We start from the raw sequence: 19,138 nt of genomic DNA on the forward strand, positions 1-19,138 counted from the left end.
GGTAACCATGAGGTCATATCGGAGGAGGGAGCAGTCAACATCTGTTGTTAAATAGAAAAAGAGGGAATGTGTGAAGAATTTGTGCTGAAGAGGATTTGGTTTGAATAGCATACGTACACAATGACATGCATGTACAGTATGTGCACGCATGTGCATGTGACGCTAGTCATCGGATTTCTGCAGCACAGACTGTCAATTTGTTGTAGCACACACTGAATCCTTGTGCTTTCTCTCTCACTTTCTGTCTGTCTTGGTCCCCAAATAGAAGGCATTTACTCTACGATAAAAATACCCGTGTACACACACGTTCCTGTAGTGTAAAGACGCAAATCTCGATTCATTTCTCACGCCACCTCCATAGGTAGCACAGGAGACCCCCCCCCCTCCAAAGACAAACATCTCTTCGAGCCATATCATGCCACAGTAAATATCTTAATAGCAGACAGTAATTGGATGAAACAGTTGAAATGTGTAGACATTGTTTACTCCTTTATTATTTGACATGTTTTTATTGAGATTTTACCTGAAAATGCAGTACTAGCCTGTTGCATTCTTAAATGGCCGGCGTGGCTTTTATAAGTAAACAGCTGGGAAACGCTACTGTCTTTTTATCTCTCTATTTCCCGTCTTTTTCTTTTTTTTTATCTCTGTCTCTGTTTGAAATTGTTATCAGCTAGTAAACAGGCATTTTTAGCACAAAGCGAAAGAGCTGAGGAGGCTGTGGAAAGGGAGGGGGAAGGGAGGCGAGAGAGACAGAGAGAGAGTGTAGTCTCGCAGTTTGTTCTAAAGGAAATGATTAATCCCAGGCTTTGATTCTGCATTCATTTTGCGGCATGTCACAAGATGAGTGTGCTTGCACACATACACACACACACACACACACACACACACAGTAGGAAGCCCACTAACACACGGCACACCACTCCTCTACTAAACGCTGCTCTGCACGGTAGCTAATAGGAAACCCACTGGCCCCGCTGACAGGTGTATCCTTAACACCACGTCTGTCAGCAACAGTTTTCATCCTCATGTCAGATGACACTTCGTGCATATCTCTCGCCCCTCCATCCCTCCCTCCATCACCCCAGCCCTTCCACCCACCCGTTAACCGGTAACGAGCCACATTTCACCGGGTGTTTTTCCCCTGCTGCCGGGCCGTCTGGCTGTGCTATTGATCACCAGTGCTATCTTTAGGCTTGGGCGATTATATACCGTATACCGGGGTATTTTCAAATACTGTCGGTATAATTTGGGGTTGGGGGCAACCCGCCTTGAGGGTGCTGCGGGGGTGTGTGCTACGCAATTGCTTAAAACTAACTATGAGTTAAGTATAACTATAAGAAATCTTAGCTGTGTCAAATCAATTATATCCAGCTCAGGGCTCCAGCTATGCATTTGGTTTGCTAACTTGCTAGCTAAGTGGCTAGATGTCAAGATCAAGCTTCTTGGTTACAGCAGAGACATTCAATTCCTTCCTGAATCAAGACCCCTGTTGCCTAACTTGTTTTGCAAGTCAAACAATAGCGTGTGCACTTCCGGTAATACTGTATACCCTGGTATGGTACAGAAATGGTATGACTGTAAGAAAATCTGGATAGTGCCCAACCCAAGCTCTCTGTCAGTAAAAGGTGAGCAGAGAGAGGAATAATTTGAAGAGGCTCCAGTTGGGGGAACAGGGAGACAGGAAGAGACAGACAAACAGCAGGCAGACAGACAGGCATCCGCTTTGGGGTTTCTTTCTCTCTCACGAATGAGTAAGGGCCCTGACTCTTTCTCTCTCCCTCTTTCTGTCTTTTCCCTTCACATACTCTACCTCTCTTTTCCTTTCCCAGCTCAGCCTCCCACTGTAGCATATTGTAACCCTCCAGACTCACACAGTTCCTATCTGTTGAAAAACAGAGGACCAAAGCTCTATGAACAAACAGTGATAAACATGCTTATCCTATATGATGGTAGCATCAGTTCCTGGTTGACGTGCCAACGGTATGTGCTGACCTGGCAAACACATGTTGTGTCAACATTGAGCCAATGTTGTGTGTGTTTGTGGGGGGGGGGGTGTTTTTCCTGATGTGTCGAGTATATGGTACAGCACACCAATGTGTGTATCGATGTGTAAAGTGCTAATGGTGTACTAATCATGCTGTGTTGACGTGTTGCTGTCTGTGCTCCTTGTCACTCAGTCTGCTGTTCACTAAGGTGAAGCTGGAGGAGGCTCTGTATGGGCCGGGCGTAGCACTCCAGACCTGCCAAGACATGCTGCAGCTATGGCAGAGTCGCTATGACTTCACACGTACCAGGTGTGTGTATGGGTGTGTGTGTCTGTGTCTATATGTCCGCCTGCCTGTCTCTCGGTTTATGTGGTTAATGAGTGTGTTACATGTGGGTGTCTGTCTCTTGTGTCTATAATGTGTTTGTGTTTCATGTGTGGGTGTGTGCATGCACGTGTGTGCTCGTGAGTGTGTTTGTCTACTGCACTGGGTGCGTGGCTATAATGGCTGCTGCTGAGTGGGAGCTGGGAAGAATTCTGCTGTGTATTGATTAGCTGCCATGTGGTGTTGCAGTGAGGGGGATGACAGCAGCAGTATCCACCCACCAGAGCCACTTCCACTCAACCGCAAACCCAGTGGCCTCCACCTCACCCTGCCAGACTTCCAGGACAGTGAGACTGGTTTGTACTGTCCACAGCCTCTTGGGTGTATTGATGTCCATGTAACCTTTGTTTAGACAGGTTTGTCTCATTGAGATAATACACAAATCTATTTAGCAAGAGCGACCAGTATTTGGATAGTGTATCTTTACAAAATATGATCTGCTGTTTGTAAACGAGGGGTTTTCGTGTATGTGTATTGATTCAGAATGAACTGTTCAAGGACCAGAGTCCGTATCCACAAAGCATCTCAGAAAAAGAACCTAAGAATTTTGTTAAAACCTGGGGCCATATCCACAAAGCTCTTTGAGTAGAAAATTGTAAGTGCTGAGAATAGAGACATTTTACTCCTACTCTTATGGGTAAAAATAAAAGCTATGCATGAAGCCTCTTTAGTCATAAGAGTCCACTATAGTTGACAGAATTTCTGGACACCACATGCAATGTCCTAACCAGTTAAGAGTTACCAGCAGGTATTTATTGATAATAGAGTCAGTGGTTCCTGTGCGTTTTGATATGATCAAACCATAAATAATCTACACCCATAGGCCTTATATCTTGCACTATTGACAGTTATTTCACGAGGGCTATTTCACATGACATGCCTAAATACTTCTAACCACTAGGATAATAAATAAACTATTGATTATTTAATTACCAAACGTGATTTCAATGTATCCCTCTGGAGCCCATCATCACGTTGTTTAAAAAAAAAGATGCCTGCATTGGGCATGACAATAAATTGGGCAATTGAAAGCATCTTGGGTTTATGTTAACTTTGATTGTGTTCGATGAAAATTATAGGCCTTTCAAACATTGTATACAACTTTGTATGCAACATCATTGTCAGGTGACTTGATTGATGACTACTGTGCCAATGCGATTTCGATATGTTGAACGGGGGTGTGACGAGTGTTTTGATATAACGGCAATGTTGTCAAAATTCCGCTTTCAACGACTTTCAGAATTGGTAAATAAAAAATAAAAAATTAAAAAAACGTTATGCATACCAACATATTAGCACAGAGTTTTGTACTGTCTTTGATAATATTAGGCAATAATTAAGGGTAGGCAAAGTGACTGCGTCACGCGAAAATGATATCAAAACGTTTTATCATTGCAACATTTGATATAGGCTACAGTCACTGTGGTTGTATGAAGCGTACGATCGAAGTGACAGCTGGCGATAGGTTGTATTCCCCATCATTACAACAAAGGCAATGAACGTAATCGCCATCTTTCCTTTGCGGTACCTCAGACTGTCGTGGTTTTAAGGAAAGATAGCGACGACACACATTAGTGTTGACATTGTTGCAAATTATGGGGAATAACCAATCGCGACGAGGCATCTCCAACTGTGAACTAACTCTGTCACGCTTCAGACAACCACAGTGACTGTACATAAAATGTTGCAGTGGTAAAATATTTGATATAATTTTCGCCTGACACGATCACTTGACCTACTCTTAATTATTGCCTAATATGTTGGCATGCATAATTGTTTGTATTTTTTTTAACCAATTCTGATGGTTGTTTAAAAGCGTAATTTTGACAATATTACCTTTATATCAACACTCTCGTCACTCCCGTTTTAAAAATTCTAAATCGCTTTAGCGCAAAAGCCAAGCACCAATAATAAGATAAAAATAAGTGACTTGCCGATAATGTTGACAACGTTGCATACAACGTTAGATCTTTCAATCATTCTCATCGAACACGGTCAAAGTTAACATAAGCCCTAGATGCCTGCAATTGCCCAACGTATAGGCATTGACGCCTACTGTGCCAAAGATAGAGCATTTTTAAACGGGAGTGACGAGTGTGTTGAACTAACAGTAATATCGTCAAATTACCCATTTAACAGCCATCAGAATTAGCCAAATCTATCCATCCATCCATCCATCCGGACGCCAACATATTATTTATGAGTGTCAAAGTAATAGTTTCAGGCCAAAATTATATCAAACATTTTACCATTGAAATATGTGATGTACAGTCACATTCACGGTTGTTTTTTGAAACATGCAATTGAGTTCACAGCTGGCGATGTCTCATTGCGATTGGTTATTCCCCATCATTTGCAACAACGTTAATGACGGTAATTACTGTTTCCTTTGCAGTACCTCAAACAGTCATGATAACCAGCTGAGATACAGTTTTATGAGTTGATTTTACTCCTGGCTCAGAGATTGTGGAGGCAGTGTCTTAACATCATCCTCAAATCTACTCTGAGCAGGGAGTAGTTTTTACCTTAAAATAGGTTTTAACAGGTTCCTTTAGATCTTTTTTTTAGGTCGTGTCTAGACTTGACAGTTCATGCAGCTTTAGATTTCTGATCATTAGAGTTCTGTTGATAGATTTCCGTCCTACATTTAAATGTGTCTACCATGTCCACAGTGTGCCCGGATTCCCTTTTCCCGCAATATATTCAAATGCCGGTATGCATTCTACAAATGGTGGAATAGGCACAAAAATATTCTGATAATCCTCATCAACAACCTTAATCGTCTCCGTGTAGGAGATTCGATTGACCGCTCTAACTTTTGCCACTTCAATCTCCTTCGCCCTTAAAAGTCACTCCAGGAAGTTGGGACCATGATCCCAGCACAATTGCAACACCGTCGTCCTTCTCCACACTGTTCTTCAATATACTCTGTCTGTCTACACACACTTGAAACATAGCCAGATCCTTTACAATTGTTACACTGCAATGGCTTGCGGACGAAAGCTCTTACAGCGTATCTTACATAACTAAGCTTCACATGCGTAGGTATTTGCTCTTTATAAGAAAACAACAGGACCGACAGACTTTCTTATTTTTCTCCATTCACCCAGCGAGTCAGACACCAGGCCCCATCCACACCAGGAATTCTCTTTAGGTATTCAACCTGAACGTGTGTCGTCACCCCTGAGATGACTCCTTTGACGGGTGCTCTACTTCGAAGTTCAAAACACAAAACTTCTGTTGTTCGGATTCTTTTGATGCTCCTGGTCACTCTGACAGACTCCACTTTTCCCAGCGCATACTTCACCATTTTCGACACCTCAAACGGGTTTCCCACTTTTGCATCCTTACTAAAAAACAAACACATCCCAACTACAAGCGATTAATTATCGTTCATACACGTGTCCTCCACTCCAATTTTAGACAATTTCCTTTTTGTTCCAGTTTTCGCTACTACTGTTCAAAAACATTCAAAACATTCGTTTTCACCAACTTTGCTAGATGCGCTGCTTGATTCAAACTCAGCATCCACTTCAGCCATCTTTCCTTTGTCCTCACTCTTCAGACTCTAACTCAACTTTTTATTTTGTGTCTTCCTCTGCTTTTTTTCTTCCTTTGTAAATATCAGCTAGCTAGCTAGCGTTTATGAGGCCGGCAAACACGCTAGGAACATAGTTCTTCCAACGTTATAATGAAACGGTTCCTCGGTCCCAAGACACACGTTTTCTGGAGACTTGTGGGAGGGTGCTGATGACGTTGACCACTGTATGCGCTTTCAGTAGCCTGATTGAGTCCAGACTGAGGAGAAATCCGCACACAATGCATCCCCGACCACCTCCTGAAGTTGTCAGACAGATCTGAACACAATCAGAACATAAAGTACCTTTTCAAATGCGATCTTCATATTCTGATAGCAGAAGTCGCATGTCAGTGTCAAGTGTAGACTGAGATGCTTTGTGGATAGGGGCCTAGGCTCTGTGTGTATGTGTACTGACTAAGTATCAACTGTTCCTAGATCAAGCTCTGTGTGTGTGATAGTGTATAGTGCTGTATGTGTGCTGACTATGAACTGTCCCTGGGTCAGGTTCTCAGAGCGGTCCGTCCATTGCTCTATCCCGCCTGGAGCATGCCATGTCAGAGGTGTCAGCCATCAGCTCCGCCCACAAACAGGGCCCCACCTACATATGGACCACCCTGGAGCGCATCTGGCTGCAAGCAGGTACAGGAGGGAGGGAGTGTACATAACTATCTAGTGTACACTGGAGTCAGCTAGGACAAGCTTCTTACCCACTGAAATTAGCTACAGGAGGGAGTGTAGACTACCACCGGAGTGTACACTACTGCTGCCAGCTATAGGAAGCGAGCGAGAGTGCACTCCACTGGAGCTAGAGGGCAGGGGTGTGCATCCTACCCTATAATTGTGAACTGAGCAGAGAGAAAGGCCATCACTGTACCGATGGATGAGTTAGGGTCAAGTTCCCTGTGTTGGATTTTAAGCAAAGGTAGTTTTCGTCATCTGGCATTTGTCTTCTATTTGACCCTTGAGAGTAATTTCACTGAAAAACCCACTGAACTTTACATCACATGTACAGTAGATACACATATACTGTACCTCAGTCAGTCGTTAGAGGCATCTGTTATATCTCCCTCCCAGCACAGACCGAGCCAGTGTAGTGAATGTACCTGTGTGTGACCCAGGGTGTGTTCCCCTCTCCCAGACAGGCAGGCCCAGGCAGGGATGTGTGGCTGGGCAGTCATGCCCATGTCTCTCCCCTCCCTCTCCAGTCACATTCCTCTGTCATGTGGATCATCAATTCCTGCCTCAAATCTCACATCTTGATCGGCCCAACAGGCAGGCAGCACGAACACACACAGCACTTCTCCTCAGGGCAGGACACAACCAACCAGCATGACCTGGCTCCGCACACGCACGCACGCACACACACACACACACACACACACACGCGCGCATAGGCACCGAAACACACACACACACAGCCACTATGCATGATCTCACACACACTCACATGTAGGCACAGAGGAGGGACTAATGTAGGTGGATTCGTTAATATTATTCATCTTCTTCATTATGGTGTCAAGCCCAGGTGAGGAATATGAACAATTGTTTATAGAAAATGGGATCCGGAATAGTGATTTTCTATTTTCTGAGTAGCGTTATTTGAGGGCATAATAGCGTGCGCAAATAGCTCCCATCTGTGCCCACTTTGAAAAACAGATAAACAAACATTCACACACTTTACTTGGCTACCGCATAAAGGCATATACGGTGTTGGCGCACACACGCACGCATGCACGTACCACGCGCGCACACACACAGGCTAAGTGAATGTGTTTTAGGCAAGCCTCCCCTCAATAGTTTCTAATGGTTAAGCTGTCATCACTCTGGTGTCCACTCTCCCCCAGAGACAGCTCTATCCCAATGTCCTGCCCTCCATTGGTCAATGGTGGCCTGAGGGAGGGGCATGTGGACGGCCCACTATCCGGCCCACTATCCAGCCTGTAATTGGCCAGTGTTGTGCTTGCGGGAGTGTCTGTGCTGAGGGCAGCCTGGGGTTTGTCTTGAGCCACAGCAGCAGCATGCAATGCCCTTATTTAGGCATGAGCCTCATTACTTCCCAGGCACTGCATTCGGTCTTGTTTGTGTGTCTGTCAGGGTAAATATGCGTCTGTATCTCTGTGCCTATGACTGAATCTTCTTTCAGTCCATTATGTGGGTATGTGTCCAATGTCATGTTGGTACAGTATGTGTCCTTTCCTCTGTTGCGACATATTCCCCAAGTCAACCTTGTGAATGAGAATGAGTCCTGAAACAACATACCTGGTAAAACAAAGAGAAATGAAACAAGAATCATTCATGTCGAACGACGGTGGCCGTACAGTTGGTGATGTGACGTGTTAGCCTGGCTTTATCAGCACATACTGTTGTCAGCTGTCTCAACCGATGATTGAGCCCTCTCCCCCCTCTCTTTCTCTCTCTCTCTGTCTCTCTCTCTCTCTCTCTGTCTCTCTCTCGCCTCCCGCCATCTCTCTCCCATAGGAGAGTTGTTCATGGCAGAGGGGCGTGTGAAGGAGGCCCAGTTCTGTGTGCAGGAGGCAGCTGTGCTCTTCCCCAACTCCCACTCCGTGCTGCTGCTAAGGGGCCGGCTGGCCGAGCTCAAAGGGAACCAGGACGAGGCCAAGGGTTTGTACGATGAAGCCCTGGCCATCCACCCCAACGGACACCGCATACTGCTGCACCTGGTGAGAGAGAGAGACACACACATACAGTACCTGTAACACAGTTTTGGTGAGATGCACACATGCACACACACAGTCCTGGTAAGAGTCACCACACACAAAGACCTGGGGCACATCAACAGGCCTATTACCCTCAGTAATAACAGATAACCATCTTGAAAATATTTCCTGTGAGCCACAGCACTCTGTAAGAAATGGTCCAATTATAAAGAGTCCCAGATCTACTTCTCCCCCCAGATCTACCTCTCCCCCCAGATCTCCCTCTCCCCCCTCATCTCCTGGATCCAACTCTCCCATTACCCTACATGCTGTCTCCATAGTGACCATACATTGGTTGTGTCGTAGCCGTAAATGCTTCTCTGGCTTAAACAGTGGCCGCAGTGTGACCACATAAGGCCAGTACCTTTCTCTCGCTCGTGTGCGCGTGTGTGTGTGTGGGGGGGGGGGTGAGAGAGGGTGTATGTGTGGGGTGAGAGAGGGTGCTCTTGGCTTCCATATTTGGCCAGTGGGAGTACCAATCCCTGGGGTGAGGAGCTGAAACACAGCCAGCTGGCACTGGCCCACTGTCTCCTATGACAGATCTGTGTCTGTATCACTGTGAGTGCGTGTCACTGTGTGTGTGTCCGAGTGTGCGCCTGCATGTGTTTTTCTGTGCATATGTGTAAGCAGAACAGCATGTTATGTGGAGTATGGCCAATCCTGCTTGCTCCAATCCAAGTATTACAATTCAGAACCAATACTGCAGTTTCTCCTCTGAGAGACAGTATCTCCAGTTAGGATGGGACCTTTTTAAATGTGTGTGGGTGCGGTAGGTTCCCCACAATGCCCATTCAATTCAACTCTCTGCCTGTACTAGTTTGCTGTTTAAAGGGTTTTGGTGTTCATCCTGACCTCCTATCCCTTAACCGTGGCGGCCATTTTGACATGGTCCTGTTCTCGTTTTATGAGCTTTGTTTACAAGCAAGCTAATAATAACTTGGTTTAACGAGCTACGGTAATTAGAAATGCAGCTAGCTCAACACCGTTAGCGGATGTTCTCCAGACTTGCTCGCCCTTCCGCTCGCTGCCTAGCAACAGCTCATTCCCTCCATCTTTCTGGGCGTTACCCCAAAATATCCTCCCCCAACTCCCCAATAAAACAGTGTTATACCGTGATGATGTTGTCTATATTCAACATAACCAGCGGTTACACCAAGGGAGAGGCTTATCCAGACAATGCTATTATTACATTCACTTGGCCTATACAGTAGTATTAGATTCACTAGGCCTATACAGTATTATTAGATTCACTCGGCCTATACAGTAGTATTAGATTCACTAGGCCTATACAGTATTATTAGATTCACTCGGCCTATACAGTAGTATTAGATTCACTAGGCCTATACAGTATTATTAGATTCACTCGGCCTATACAGTAGTATTAGACTCACTCGGCCTATACAGTAGTATTAGATTCACTAGGCCTATACAGTATTATTAGATTCACTCGGCCTATACAGTAGTATTAGATTCACTAGGCCTATACAGTAGTATTAGATTCACTCAGCCTATACAGTAGTATTAGATTCACTCAGCCTATACAGTAGTATTTGATTCACTCGGCCTATACAGTATTATTAGACTCAATCGACCTATACAGTAGTATTTGATTCACTCGGCCTATACAGTAGTATTAGATTCACTCGGCCTATACAGTAGTATTTGATTCACTCGGCCTATACAGTAGTATTAGATTCACTCGGCCTATACAGTAGTATTTGATTCACTCGGCCTATACAGTAGTATTAGACTCACTCGGCCTATACAGTAGTATTAGATTCACTAGGCCTATACAGTATTATTAGATTCACTCGGCCTATACAGTAGTATTAGATTCACTAGGCCTATACAGTAGTATTAGATTCACTCAGCCTATACAGTAGTATTAGATTCACTCAGCCTATACAGTAGTATTTGATTCACTCGGCCTATACAGTATTATTAGACTCACTCGACCTATACAGTAGTATTTGATTCACTCGGCCTATACAGTAGTATTAGATTCACTCGGCCTATACAGTAGTATTTGATTCACTCGGCCTATACAGTAGTATTTGATTCACTCGGCCTATACAGTAGTATTAGATTCACTCGGCCTATACAGTAGTATTTGATTCACTCGGCCTATACAGTAGTATTAGACTCACTCGGCCTATACAGTAGTATTAGATTCACTCAGCCTATACAGTAGTATTTGATTCACTCGGCCTATACAGTAGTATTAGACTCACTCGGCCTATACAGTAGTATTAGATTCACTAGGCCTATACAGTATTATTAGATTCACTCGGCCTATACAGTAGTATTAGATTCACTAGGCCTATACAGTAGTATTAGATTCACTCAGCCTATACAGTAGTATTAGATTCACTCAGCCTATACAGTAGTATTTGATTCACTCGGCCTATACAGTATTATTAGACTCACTCGACCTATACAGTAGTATTTGATTCACTCGGCCTATACAGTAGTATTAGATTCACTCGGCCTATACAGTAGTATTTGATTCACTCGGCCTATACAGTAGTATTTGATTCACTCGGCCTATACAGTAGTATTAGACTCACTCAGCCTATACAGTAGTATTAGATTCACTCAGCCTATACAGTAGTATTTGATTCACTCGGCCTATACAGTAGTATTAGATTCACTCGGCCTATACAGTAGTATTAGACTCACTCGGCCTATACAGTAGTATTAGATTCACTCGGCCTATACAGTAGTATTAGACTCACTCGGCCTATACAGTAGTATTTGATTCACTAGGCCTATACAGTAGTATTAGATTCACTCGGCCTATACAGTAGTATTAGATTCACTCGGCCTATACAGTAGTATTTGATTCACTCGGCCTATACAGTAGTATTAGACTCACTCGGCCTATACAGTAGTATTAGACTCACTCGGCCTATACAGTAGTATTAGATTCACTCGGCCTATACAGTAGTATTTGATTCACTCGGCCTATACAGTATTATTAGATTCACTCGGCCTATACAGTAGTATTAGATTCACTCGGCCTATACAGTAGTATTAGATTCACTCGGCCTATACAGTAGTATTTGATTCACTCGGCCTATACAGTAGTATTTGATTCACTCGGCCTATACAGTATTATTAGATTCACTCGGCCTATACAGTAGTATTAGATTCACTAGGCCTATACAGTAGTATTAGATTCACTCAGCCTATACAGTAGTATTAGACTCACTCGGCCTATACAGTAGTATTTGATTCACTCGGCCTATACAGTATTATTAGATTCACTAGGCCTATACAGTAGTATTAGATTTACTCAGCCTATACAGTAGTATTTGATTCACTCGGCCTATACAGTATTATTAGACTCACTCGACCTATACAGTAGTATTAGATTCACTAGGTCTTTATACTGTTTGTCAGTCCTATACTCTGTTCTCACACCACCAGCCACAGGAACATGAGGTGTGTGTGTTGGTGTGGGTGTGTGACTGATGTGTAAAGTATTTGTCTGTGTGTGGGGGTGTAAAGTGTATGTGACTGACTGATGTGTAAAGTATGTGTCTGTGTGTGGGGGTGTGACTGACGTGTAAAGTGTATGTGACTGACTGATGTGTAAAGTATGTACAGTTGAACTCGGAAGTTTACATGCACCTTAGCCAAATACATTTAAACACAGTTTTTCACAATTCCTGACATTTAATCCAAGTAAAAATTCCCTGTCTTAGGTCAGTTAGGATCACCACTTTATTTTAAGAATATGAAATGTCAGAATAATAGTGGAGAGAATGATTTATTTCAGCTTTTATTTCTTTCATCACATTACCAGTGGGTCAGAAGTTTACATACACTCAATTAGTATTTGGTAGCATTGCCTTTAAATTGTTTAATTTGGGTCAAACGTTTTGGGTAGCCTTCCACAAGCTTCCCACAATAAGTTGGGTGAATTTTGGCCCATTCCTCCTGACAGAGCTGGTGTAACTGAGTCAGGTTTGTAGGCCTCCATGCTTTTTCAGTTCAGCCCACAAGTTTTTACAGGATTGAGGTCAGGGCTTTGTGATGGCCACTCCAATACCTTGACTTTGTTGTCCTTAAGCCATTTTGCCACAACTTCGGAAGTATGCTTGGGGTCATTGTCCATTTGGAAGACCCGTTTGCGACTAAGCTTTAACTTCATGACTGATGTCTTGAGATGTTGCTTCAATACATCCACATAATTTTCCTTCCTCATCAAGCCATCTATTTTGTGAAGTGCACCAGTCCCTCCTGCAGCAAAGCACCCCCACAACATGATGCTTCCAACCCCGTGCTTCATGGTTGGGATGTTGTTCTTCGACTTGCAAGCCTATAGATACGTTTGTACCTGTTTCCTCTATCATCTTCACAAGGTCCTTTGCTGTTGTTTTGGGATTGATTTGCACTTTTCACACCAAAGTACGTTCATCTCTAGGAGACGCGTCTCCTTTCTGAGCGGTATGACGGCTGCGTGGTCCCATGGTGTTTATACTTGCGTACTATTGTTTGTACAGATGAACGTGGTACCTTCAGGCATTTGGAAATTGCTCCCAATGATGAACCAGACTTGTGGAGGTCTACACTTTTTTTTCTGAGGTCTTGGCTGATTTCTTTTGATTGTCCCATGATGTCAAACAGAGGCACTGGGTTTGAAGGTAGGCCTTGAAATACATCCACAGGTACATCTCCAATTGACTCAAATGATGTCAATTAGCCTATCAGAAGCTTCTAAAGCCATGACATCATTTTCTGGAATTTTCCAATCTGTTTAAAGGCACAGTCAACTTAGTGTGAATTGTGATACAGTGAAATAATCTGTCTGTAAACAATTGTTGGAAAAATCCCTTGTGTCATGCACAAAGTAGATGTCCTAACCGACAAGCCAAAACTATAACAAGACATTTGTGGAGTGGTTGAAAAACTAGTTTTAATGACTCCAACCTAAGTGTATGTAAACTTCCGACTTCAACTGTGTGATACTTTATGAAAGCCAGTGTAGGTAGTGTGACTCATCCCCAGGGCCAGTTGGCTGGGTGTATTTTAGGATGGATAGTGATGCTTGGGTTGGGAAGCCAGTGGAGCTGATCTTCCCTGCCCTGCCTTCTTCCTGACTCTGCTGTTTAAATGATTCTCACCACAGCTCTCAATGTCCTCCACATCCCAGCACCTCTGCATCCTCTCTCCTCTGTTTTGCTTGCTGCTTCGCTCTGTCAGTTAGCTACACATAGGCCTCTTCTCACTGAACCAGATCTCTTCCTCTCTGTCTCTTTCTCCTTTCTTCTACTCACACAGACACACATATATATTCACAGACGGATGCAGACACACACAGACGCATACAGATATACGGTCAAGGGCAATCACTTCATCTCATAGAATGAATTGCGTTTCAGTGATCCAATGCCCCCCCCCCCCCCACCCACTCTCTCTTTCTCTCGGTCTCTCTTCTCTCTGGATGGGGGTGGCTGGCAGCTCATTTGATAATGCAAATACATTATTTATAACACTTCGCTCCTTCTCGGGCGCTTTATGGGATTGCCTAGCAACGAGGGAAATATATTCTATTGAGCAATACCTCTGATAACCAGCTAGAGAGAAAGATAGGAGGAGGGGAGCTGGCTTGTGCCTGTTCGCCATTGTGCATGTGTTCACCTCTTTTTCTTCGTCTCTTTTTCCCTCTCTCTCTGCATTCTCCCTCCCTCTCGTTCTCTTTCTTTGTTTTGTTTTTTTCTTTCTTTCATTCTTTCGCTTTCTCCCACCCCTCCCCCATCTTTCTCTCGTTAGCTGAATGGGCGTGTACTTTAGTGATTGGATTAGCTGGTTCAGCTTGTGTAGTGTTGACATAAGGTGTCTCATATCGGTTGGCTCCCCTGGGTGTATGAGTCAGGTCAGGTCACGAGCAGGTTAGTCCTTTTCCGGAGCGCCCTGAATCTGGCAAGACTAAGGTCAAGCGGGCAAGCGGAGAGATAGGGAGGGGAGATAAAGAGCGGTGATAGAGACAGGGCTACCAGAGGGCTACGAGGGATAACTAAGGCTCCCAGCAATAGGGCTTTTTGGGGATAGGACATTGCAAGGCCAGGGCCCAAGTAATCGTAGCTCACTCTCAGCCCAGCTCCGCCAGCTCAACCAGGCAGGCAGGGATTACATCGCCACCACATCTCTGATAGGATTAGTGGGTTCAGGTGTGGGGCGCCACGCTGGGTCACGGCCCGGGCCACCAGGGTATCAAGGGGATGAGCCTCAGATACATACTACTGGCACAGAGCCCTCTCTGCCTGTCTTTTACTCTCTCGCTCTGTCTGGTTTTCCTTCAATTTCTCTACTGCTGTCTCTCGCTCTCTTCCTCTCTTCGTCTTTCTCGATCTTTCTCTGTTTCGCTCTCTCTCTACTGCTCTCTCCCCTCCTCTCTCTAAACACAGGGTTTGTTTTCCTCTGCCTTGTTTACGGCGCAGCATAGGGTGTTTATTTCCTTGAACCATTGACCTAAGAGGATTAGACTTGGCAGCATCATGTAAACCCCGAGGAGAGGAAATACAGTGGTGAAGCCTCACTGTGTGTGTGTGCGCCAGAAACCTCAAAGAATGGAAGAATTTAAACTTCAGAACCGACTCTTGGGTGGTTATTTCCCATAAGTCCCAGTGTGTAAATCCTGGAGACAGTAGGGCAGTGGAATGGCAACGAATAGATCAAAGACCCGCTGGCAGTGTTAGATGATGAGGACGCGAGTGCCTTAACAATGGCAATACACCCACCGTGTGATACTGTATCTTCCACTTTGTCTCTGCACCCCACCTAAGATCTCCTTCCGTCTTTTCTTCAGTTCTGGTCAGTAGCATAGAGAGTATACAGTAACAACTGTAGGAAAAGTAGTGAGAGAGTCTGGAGTTGCAGCAGAGAGGAACTCAGAGACAGAGGGAGCAGAGCATCCTCATTGGGAGGTTGCGTCAGAGCCCCTAGACAGCTCTCTGAGTTTCAGCCCAATTAATCTGGGGTTTGTGAGCAGAGCCTGCATAACAAGACTCGCCAGTTTGACCTCAGGCAAGCCCTGCACTGGAGGCTGTGTGTGTGTGTTCATGCCTTTGGTCGGTTTGCGTGATACCCTGTTACGCTGCTGGACTCTGGAGACACACAGAGAGAAGTTTTAAAGAGACATGTCACGCTGGGCTGACCACTACTGCCCTCTCACACAGCCACAAACACACACACCGACACAAAGTAACACATAGGGAGCAGTCATCCTCATCACACAAACATACCATCCTTTCTGGAAATGCCTCTGGCTGCAATCACCTGACACGCCTGTGCAAAGGAAGAGTTGGGACAAACAGGAGCTTTAACTAGCAACATCTCATCCTCTTAGGCAGCTGGACATGGCTTCCCCTCCCCTGTTTTTCTGTGTGTCCCATTAAGACCCAAATGTGCCCTTAGTGCCCCTCTTGACACGCTATGTCTAGTGTCAGAGGGTTCTCATGAGCTGTGTTCAAATACTCATACTACCCACACTAACCATACTATTTGTGATGTGAATTGAGTATATAGTATGCTTATTGGTCATAGTATGGATATAGTTAGTATGCCAAAAGTTCCCGGATGTCTTACTAAATTCGCCAAAATATGAAGTATACACGCAGAGGACACTATTTCCGTACTTTAGGGCCCATAATGCAATTCTTCGGGAAATGGGCGTGGCTTCACATCGTTTTCAAATTTGATTAATTGCTTTAACTAATTATGACAAATGTTAACAAAATTTTGAGCAATGTAATAAAGTAATTAATTGAGAAGTATGTTGCCTTACACGTTATGTTGGCTGACAATTTGTTAGCTACGATGTCCTTACGAACCACATAGCATATCATTACAGCCGTATGTACCGGTATGTTAGCTAGCTACCTAACGTTAGTTGGCTACTTATACAGCAAACGTGCCAGTATATTAACTATAGGCTAGCTAACTAACTACCCAATGTTTATTGACTTGGTTATTCCCGTCATTCTTAGCTAAATGGTATAGCCATGTGCATTCTCAATGACATTCGTTTGTATTCGTAAATTCGCTCTGGCTATCTACTCCGATTTCAGAGCACTCTCGTCTGAGTGTACCAGAGCGCAGAATAATTAATTTACGAGCGCTCCATATAGGTTGAATATGGCCGGTGTCAGTTAACTTCGGCAAAAAAGCGTAATTAAAACAGTTTGTGTGGATAAGATGAAAACTGCCTAACCAGCTCTGCTTGGGCGAGTAAAGTGGTCACTCTCATTTGTGTCTGGAAGTAGCTAGCAAGCTAGCCAACGTTAGCTTAAGTGCTTGACTGCCGTTGTAAGGTCAGAACGCTTAAATCAACCCTACTCCTCGGCCAGAGCGCTTTGAGAGCGAAACGCTCTGAATTTACAAACTGAAAATCTGACAACACTCTGAATTTACCAGCGCACTCTGGCACTCCAGGTTGAATTTAAGAACACACCCGAAGTCCTGAAATGTCTAACTAGTAATTTGTTACGCTAACTAGCTAGCAAGAGGTTCCATAGCAACAGCATCAACTTCCGGTTGACCGGCGAAGTGCTAGTACGCTCAACTGAAAGGATACTGTTCCATTTACAGTACTAAAATGACCTAATAGTATTGTAATGAAACAGGCAGGGAGCAGGTCTCGAACCCTCGACGCTCTAGCCCGAAAGTCCGGCGCGCTATCGACTGTGCCGCAAAAGCATGCTCGTCCTGGAAGGTCGATTTCCGGCTTATAAACCCAGGGTCGTTACAGTATGTAGTATGTAGTCGTATGTTAGTATGGTATTCAAACACATCTATGGTTTAGATATAGCCAAAGCTATATCCAAAGTTACAGATGTAGGATCTTAATTTAAACCAGTTTGCTACAGCAGGAAAATAATCCTGCAGCAACAGGAAATGTGAATTATTATTATTATGTGGATTATAATTAATGGACATTTTTAGTAGGGGTTGATACATTTTTCATAAGATCAAATCAAGTCTGACATTTTTAAAGTGGAAATTAAACATTTTAGAAACTTTTTTAAATCTTGACTACACCATAAGTTTGCATTTCCTGCAACAAAAGAGTGATCAAAATAAGATTTTACATCTGTAAATCTCTGTCTCTCTCTGTAATCTCTCAATTACTTATGTAACAGTATAACTTTAGACCGTCCCCTCGCCCGAACCAGGGACCCTTTGCACACATCAACAACAGTCACCCACGAAGCATCGTTATCCATCGCTCCACAAAAGCCGCGGCCCTTGCAGAGCAAGGGGAACCACTACTTCAAGGTCTCAGAGCAAGTGACGTCACCGATTGAAAAGCTATTTAGCGCGCACCACCGCTAACTAGCTAGCCGTTTCACATCCGTGACACTTATCCCCCATTCAAACTCACCTTTCATCACTTCACCTCCTCCTGTTTCCTGCCTTCCTCAGGGCCAGTTGTTGGTGCGGTGTGGGCGTGTGGGTCTGGGGGAGAAGGTGCTGCGGGATGCGGTGCAGGCCCAGAGCACGTCCCACGAGGCGTGGAGCGGCCTGGGGGAGGCCCTGCAGTCACAGGGCAGCAGCCAGGCTCCAGACTGCTTCCTCACAGCCCTGGAGCTGGAGTCCTCCTGTCCCATCAGGCCCTTCACTATCATACCCCGCGAGCTGTGAGGAGCAGACAGAGGTTACTACTGTATTACACACTCACATACATATATATATATATATATATATATACACACACACACGCGTATGATCATTTACACGTGCAAATTGGTGCAATATATCTTCTCTTGCCCTTTTTCACTATTTTTGCTCTCTATCTCCTCCCTTCCCCCTCTCCCTTTTATCTACTCTCTTCATCTTTATCTATGTCTATGCACTCATAATATCGCTCACATGCACTCATGGACAAGTCAAGTGTATGGTGACACTGTTATACAGACCGTATACACCCACTACACTGTTATACAGACCGTAATCATCCACTACACTGTTATACAGACTGTATACATCCACTACACTGTTATACAGACCATATGCATCCACTCTCAGGGATCATTCCTATAGTAGCATTCCATTTTATTCTCATTGACTGAGAGCCTTCAGCATGTGTATGTAACTGACATAATCCATTATGTTCAAATCACTGGTTGTTTGTATTGTATATTTTTGTATTATTAACATTATGATTCATTGTCTGTGTGTGTGTGTTGTTTTAAATGCATTTGTCCATCTTTGTCCTCATAAACAATGACTTAAATCACTGTGGGATTGTGCATCTTCATTTGTCTTGTCACTTGTGACTAATCTTCATCACTTCCCAGTGCCTAACCACATTAATATGGGCAGTGGGACTCGAACTGCTATCTTATGTAATATTGCCAGCGCAGTTACTGCCATGAAACTCACAACCCCCTCTCTTTCTCTGCTCTCTCACTACCTCCTCTCTCCTCTATCCTCTTTCTCTCTCTGTATCCTCTCTCTCCTTT

General features: G+C 44.2%; 1 protein-coding gene across 2 annotated transcripts in view; it reads left to right on the forward strand.

Moving 5' to 3' along the window:
• Positions 1 to 18,913, forward strand: part of ttc7a (tetratricopeptide repeat domain 7A) — a 67,944-nt gene extending 49,031 nt beyond the window's left edge. Inside the window, exons 17-21 of one of the 2 annotated variants that reach the window (XM_090216664.1) lie at positions 2,181 to 2,297; positions 2,562 to 2,668; positions 6,457 to 6,591; positions 8,431 to 8,633; positions 18,099 to 18,913. In XM_090216664.1, coding sequence (XP_090072790.1) covers positions 2,181 to 2,297; positions 2,562 to 2,668; positions 6,457 to 6,591; positions 8,431 to 8,633; positions 18,099 to 18,317 — 781 coding nt within the window. In that variant the 3' untranslated portion in view covers positions 18,318 to 18,913. The remainder of the gene's footprint in view (positions 1 to 2,180; positions 2,298 to 2,561; positions 2,669 to 6,456; positions 6,592 to 8,430; positions 8,634 to 18,098) is intronic. The other variant, XM_090216665.1, reaches the window with a different exon arrangement.
• Positions 18,914 to 19,138: the final 225 nt, after the last annotated feature.

This window comes from Oncorhynchus mykiss, chromosome 23, assembly GCF_057628025.1.
Source record: "Oncorhynchus mykiss isolate SJ-2025 chromosome 23, ASM5762802v1, whole genome shotgun sequence".
NCBI lineage: Eukaryota > Metazoa > Chordata > Actinopteri > Salmoniformes > Salmonidae > Oncorhynchus > Oncorhynchus mykiss.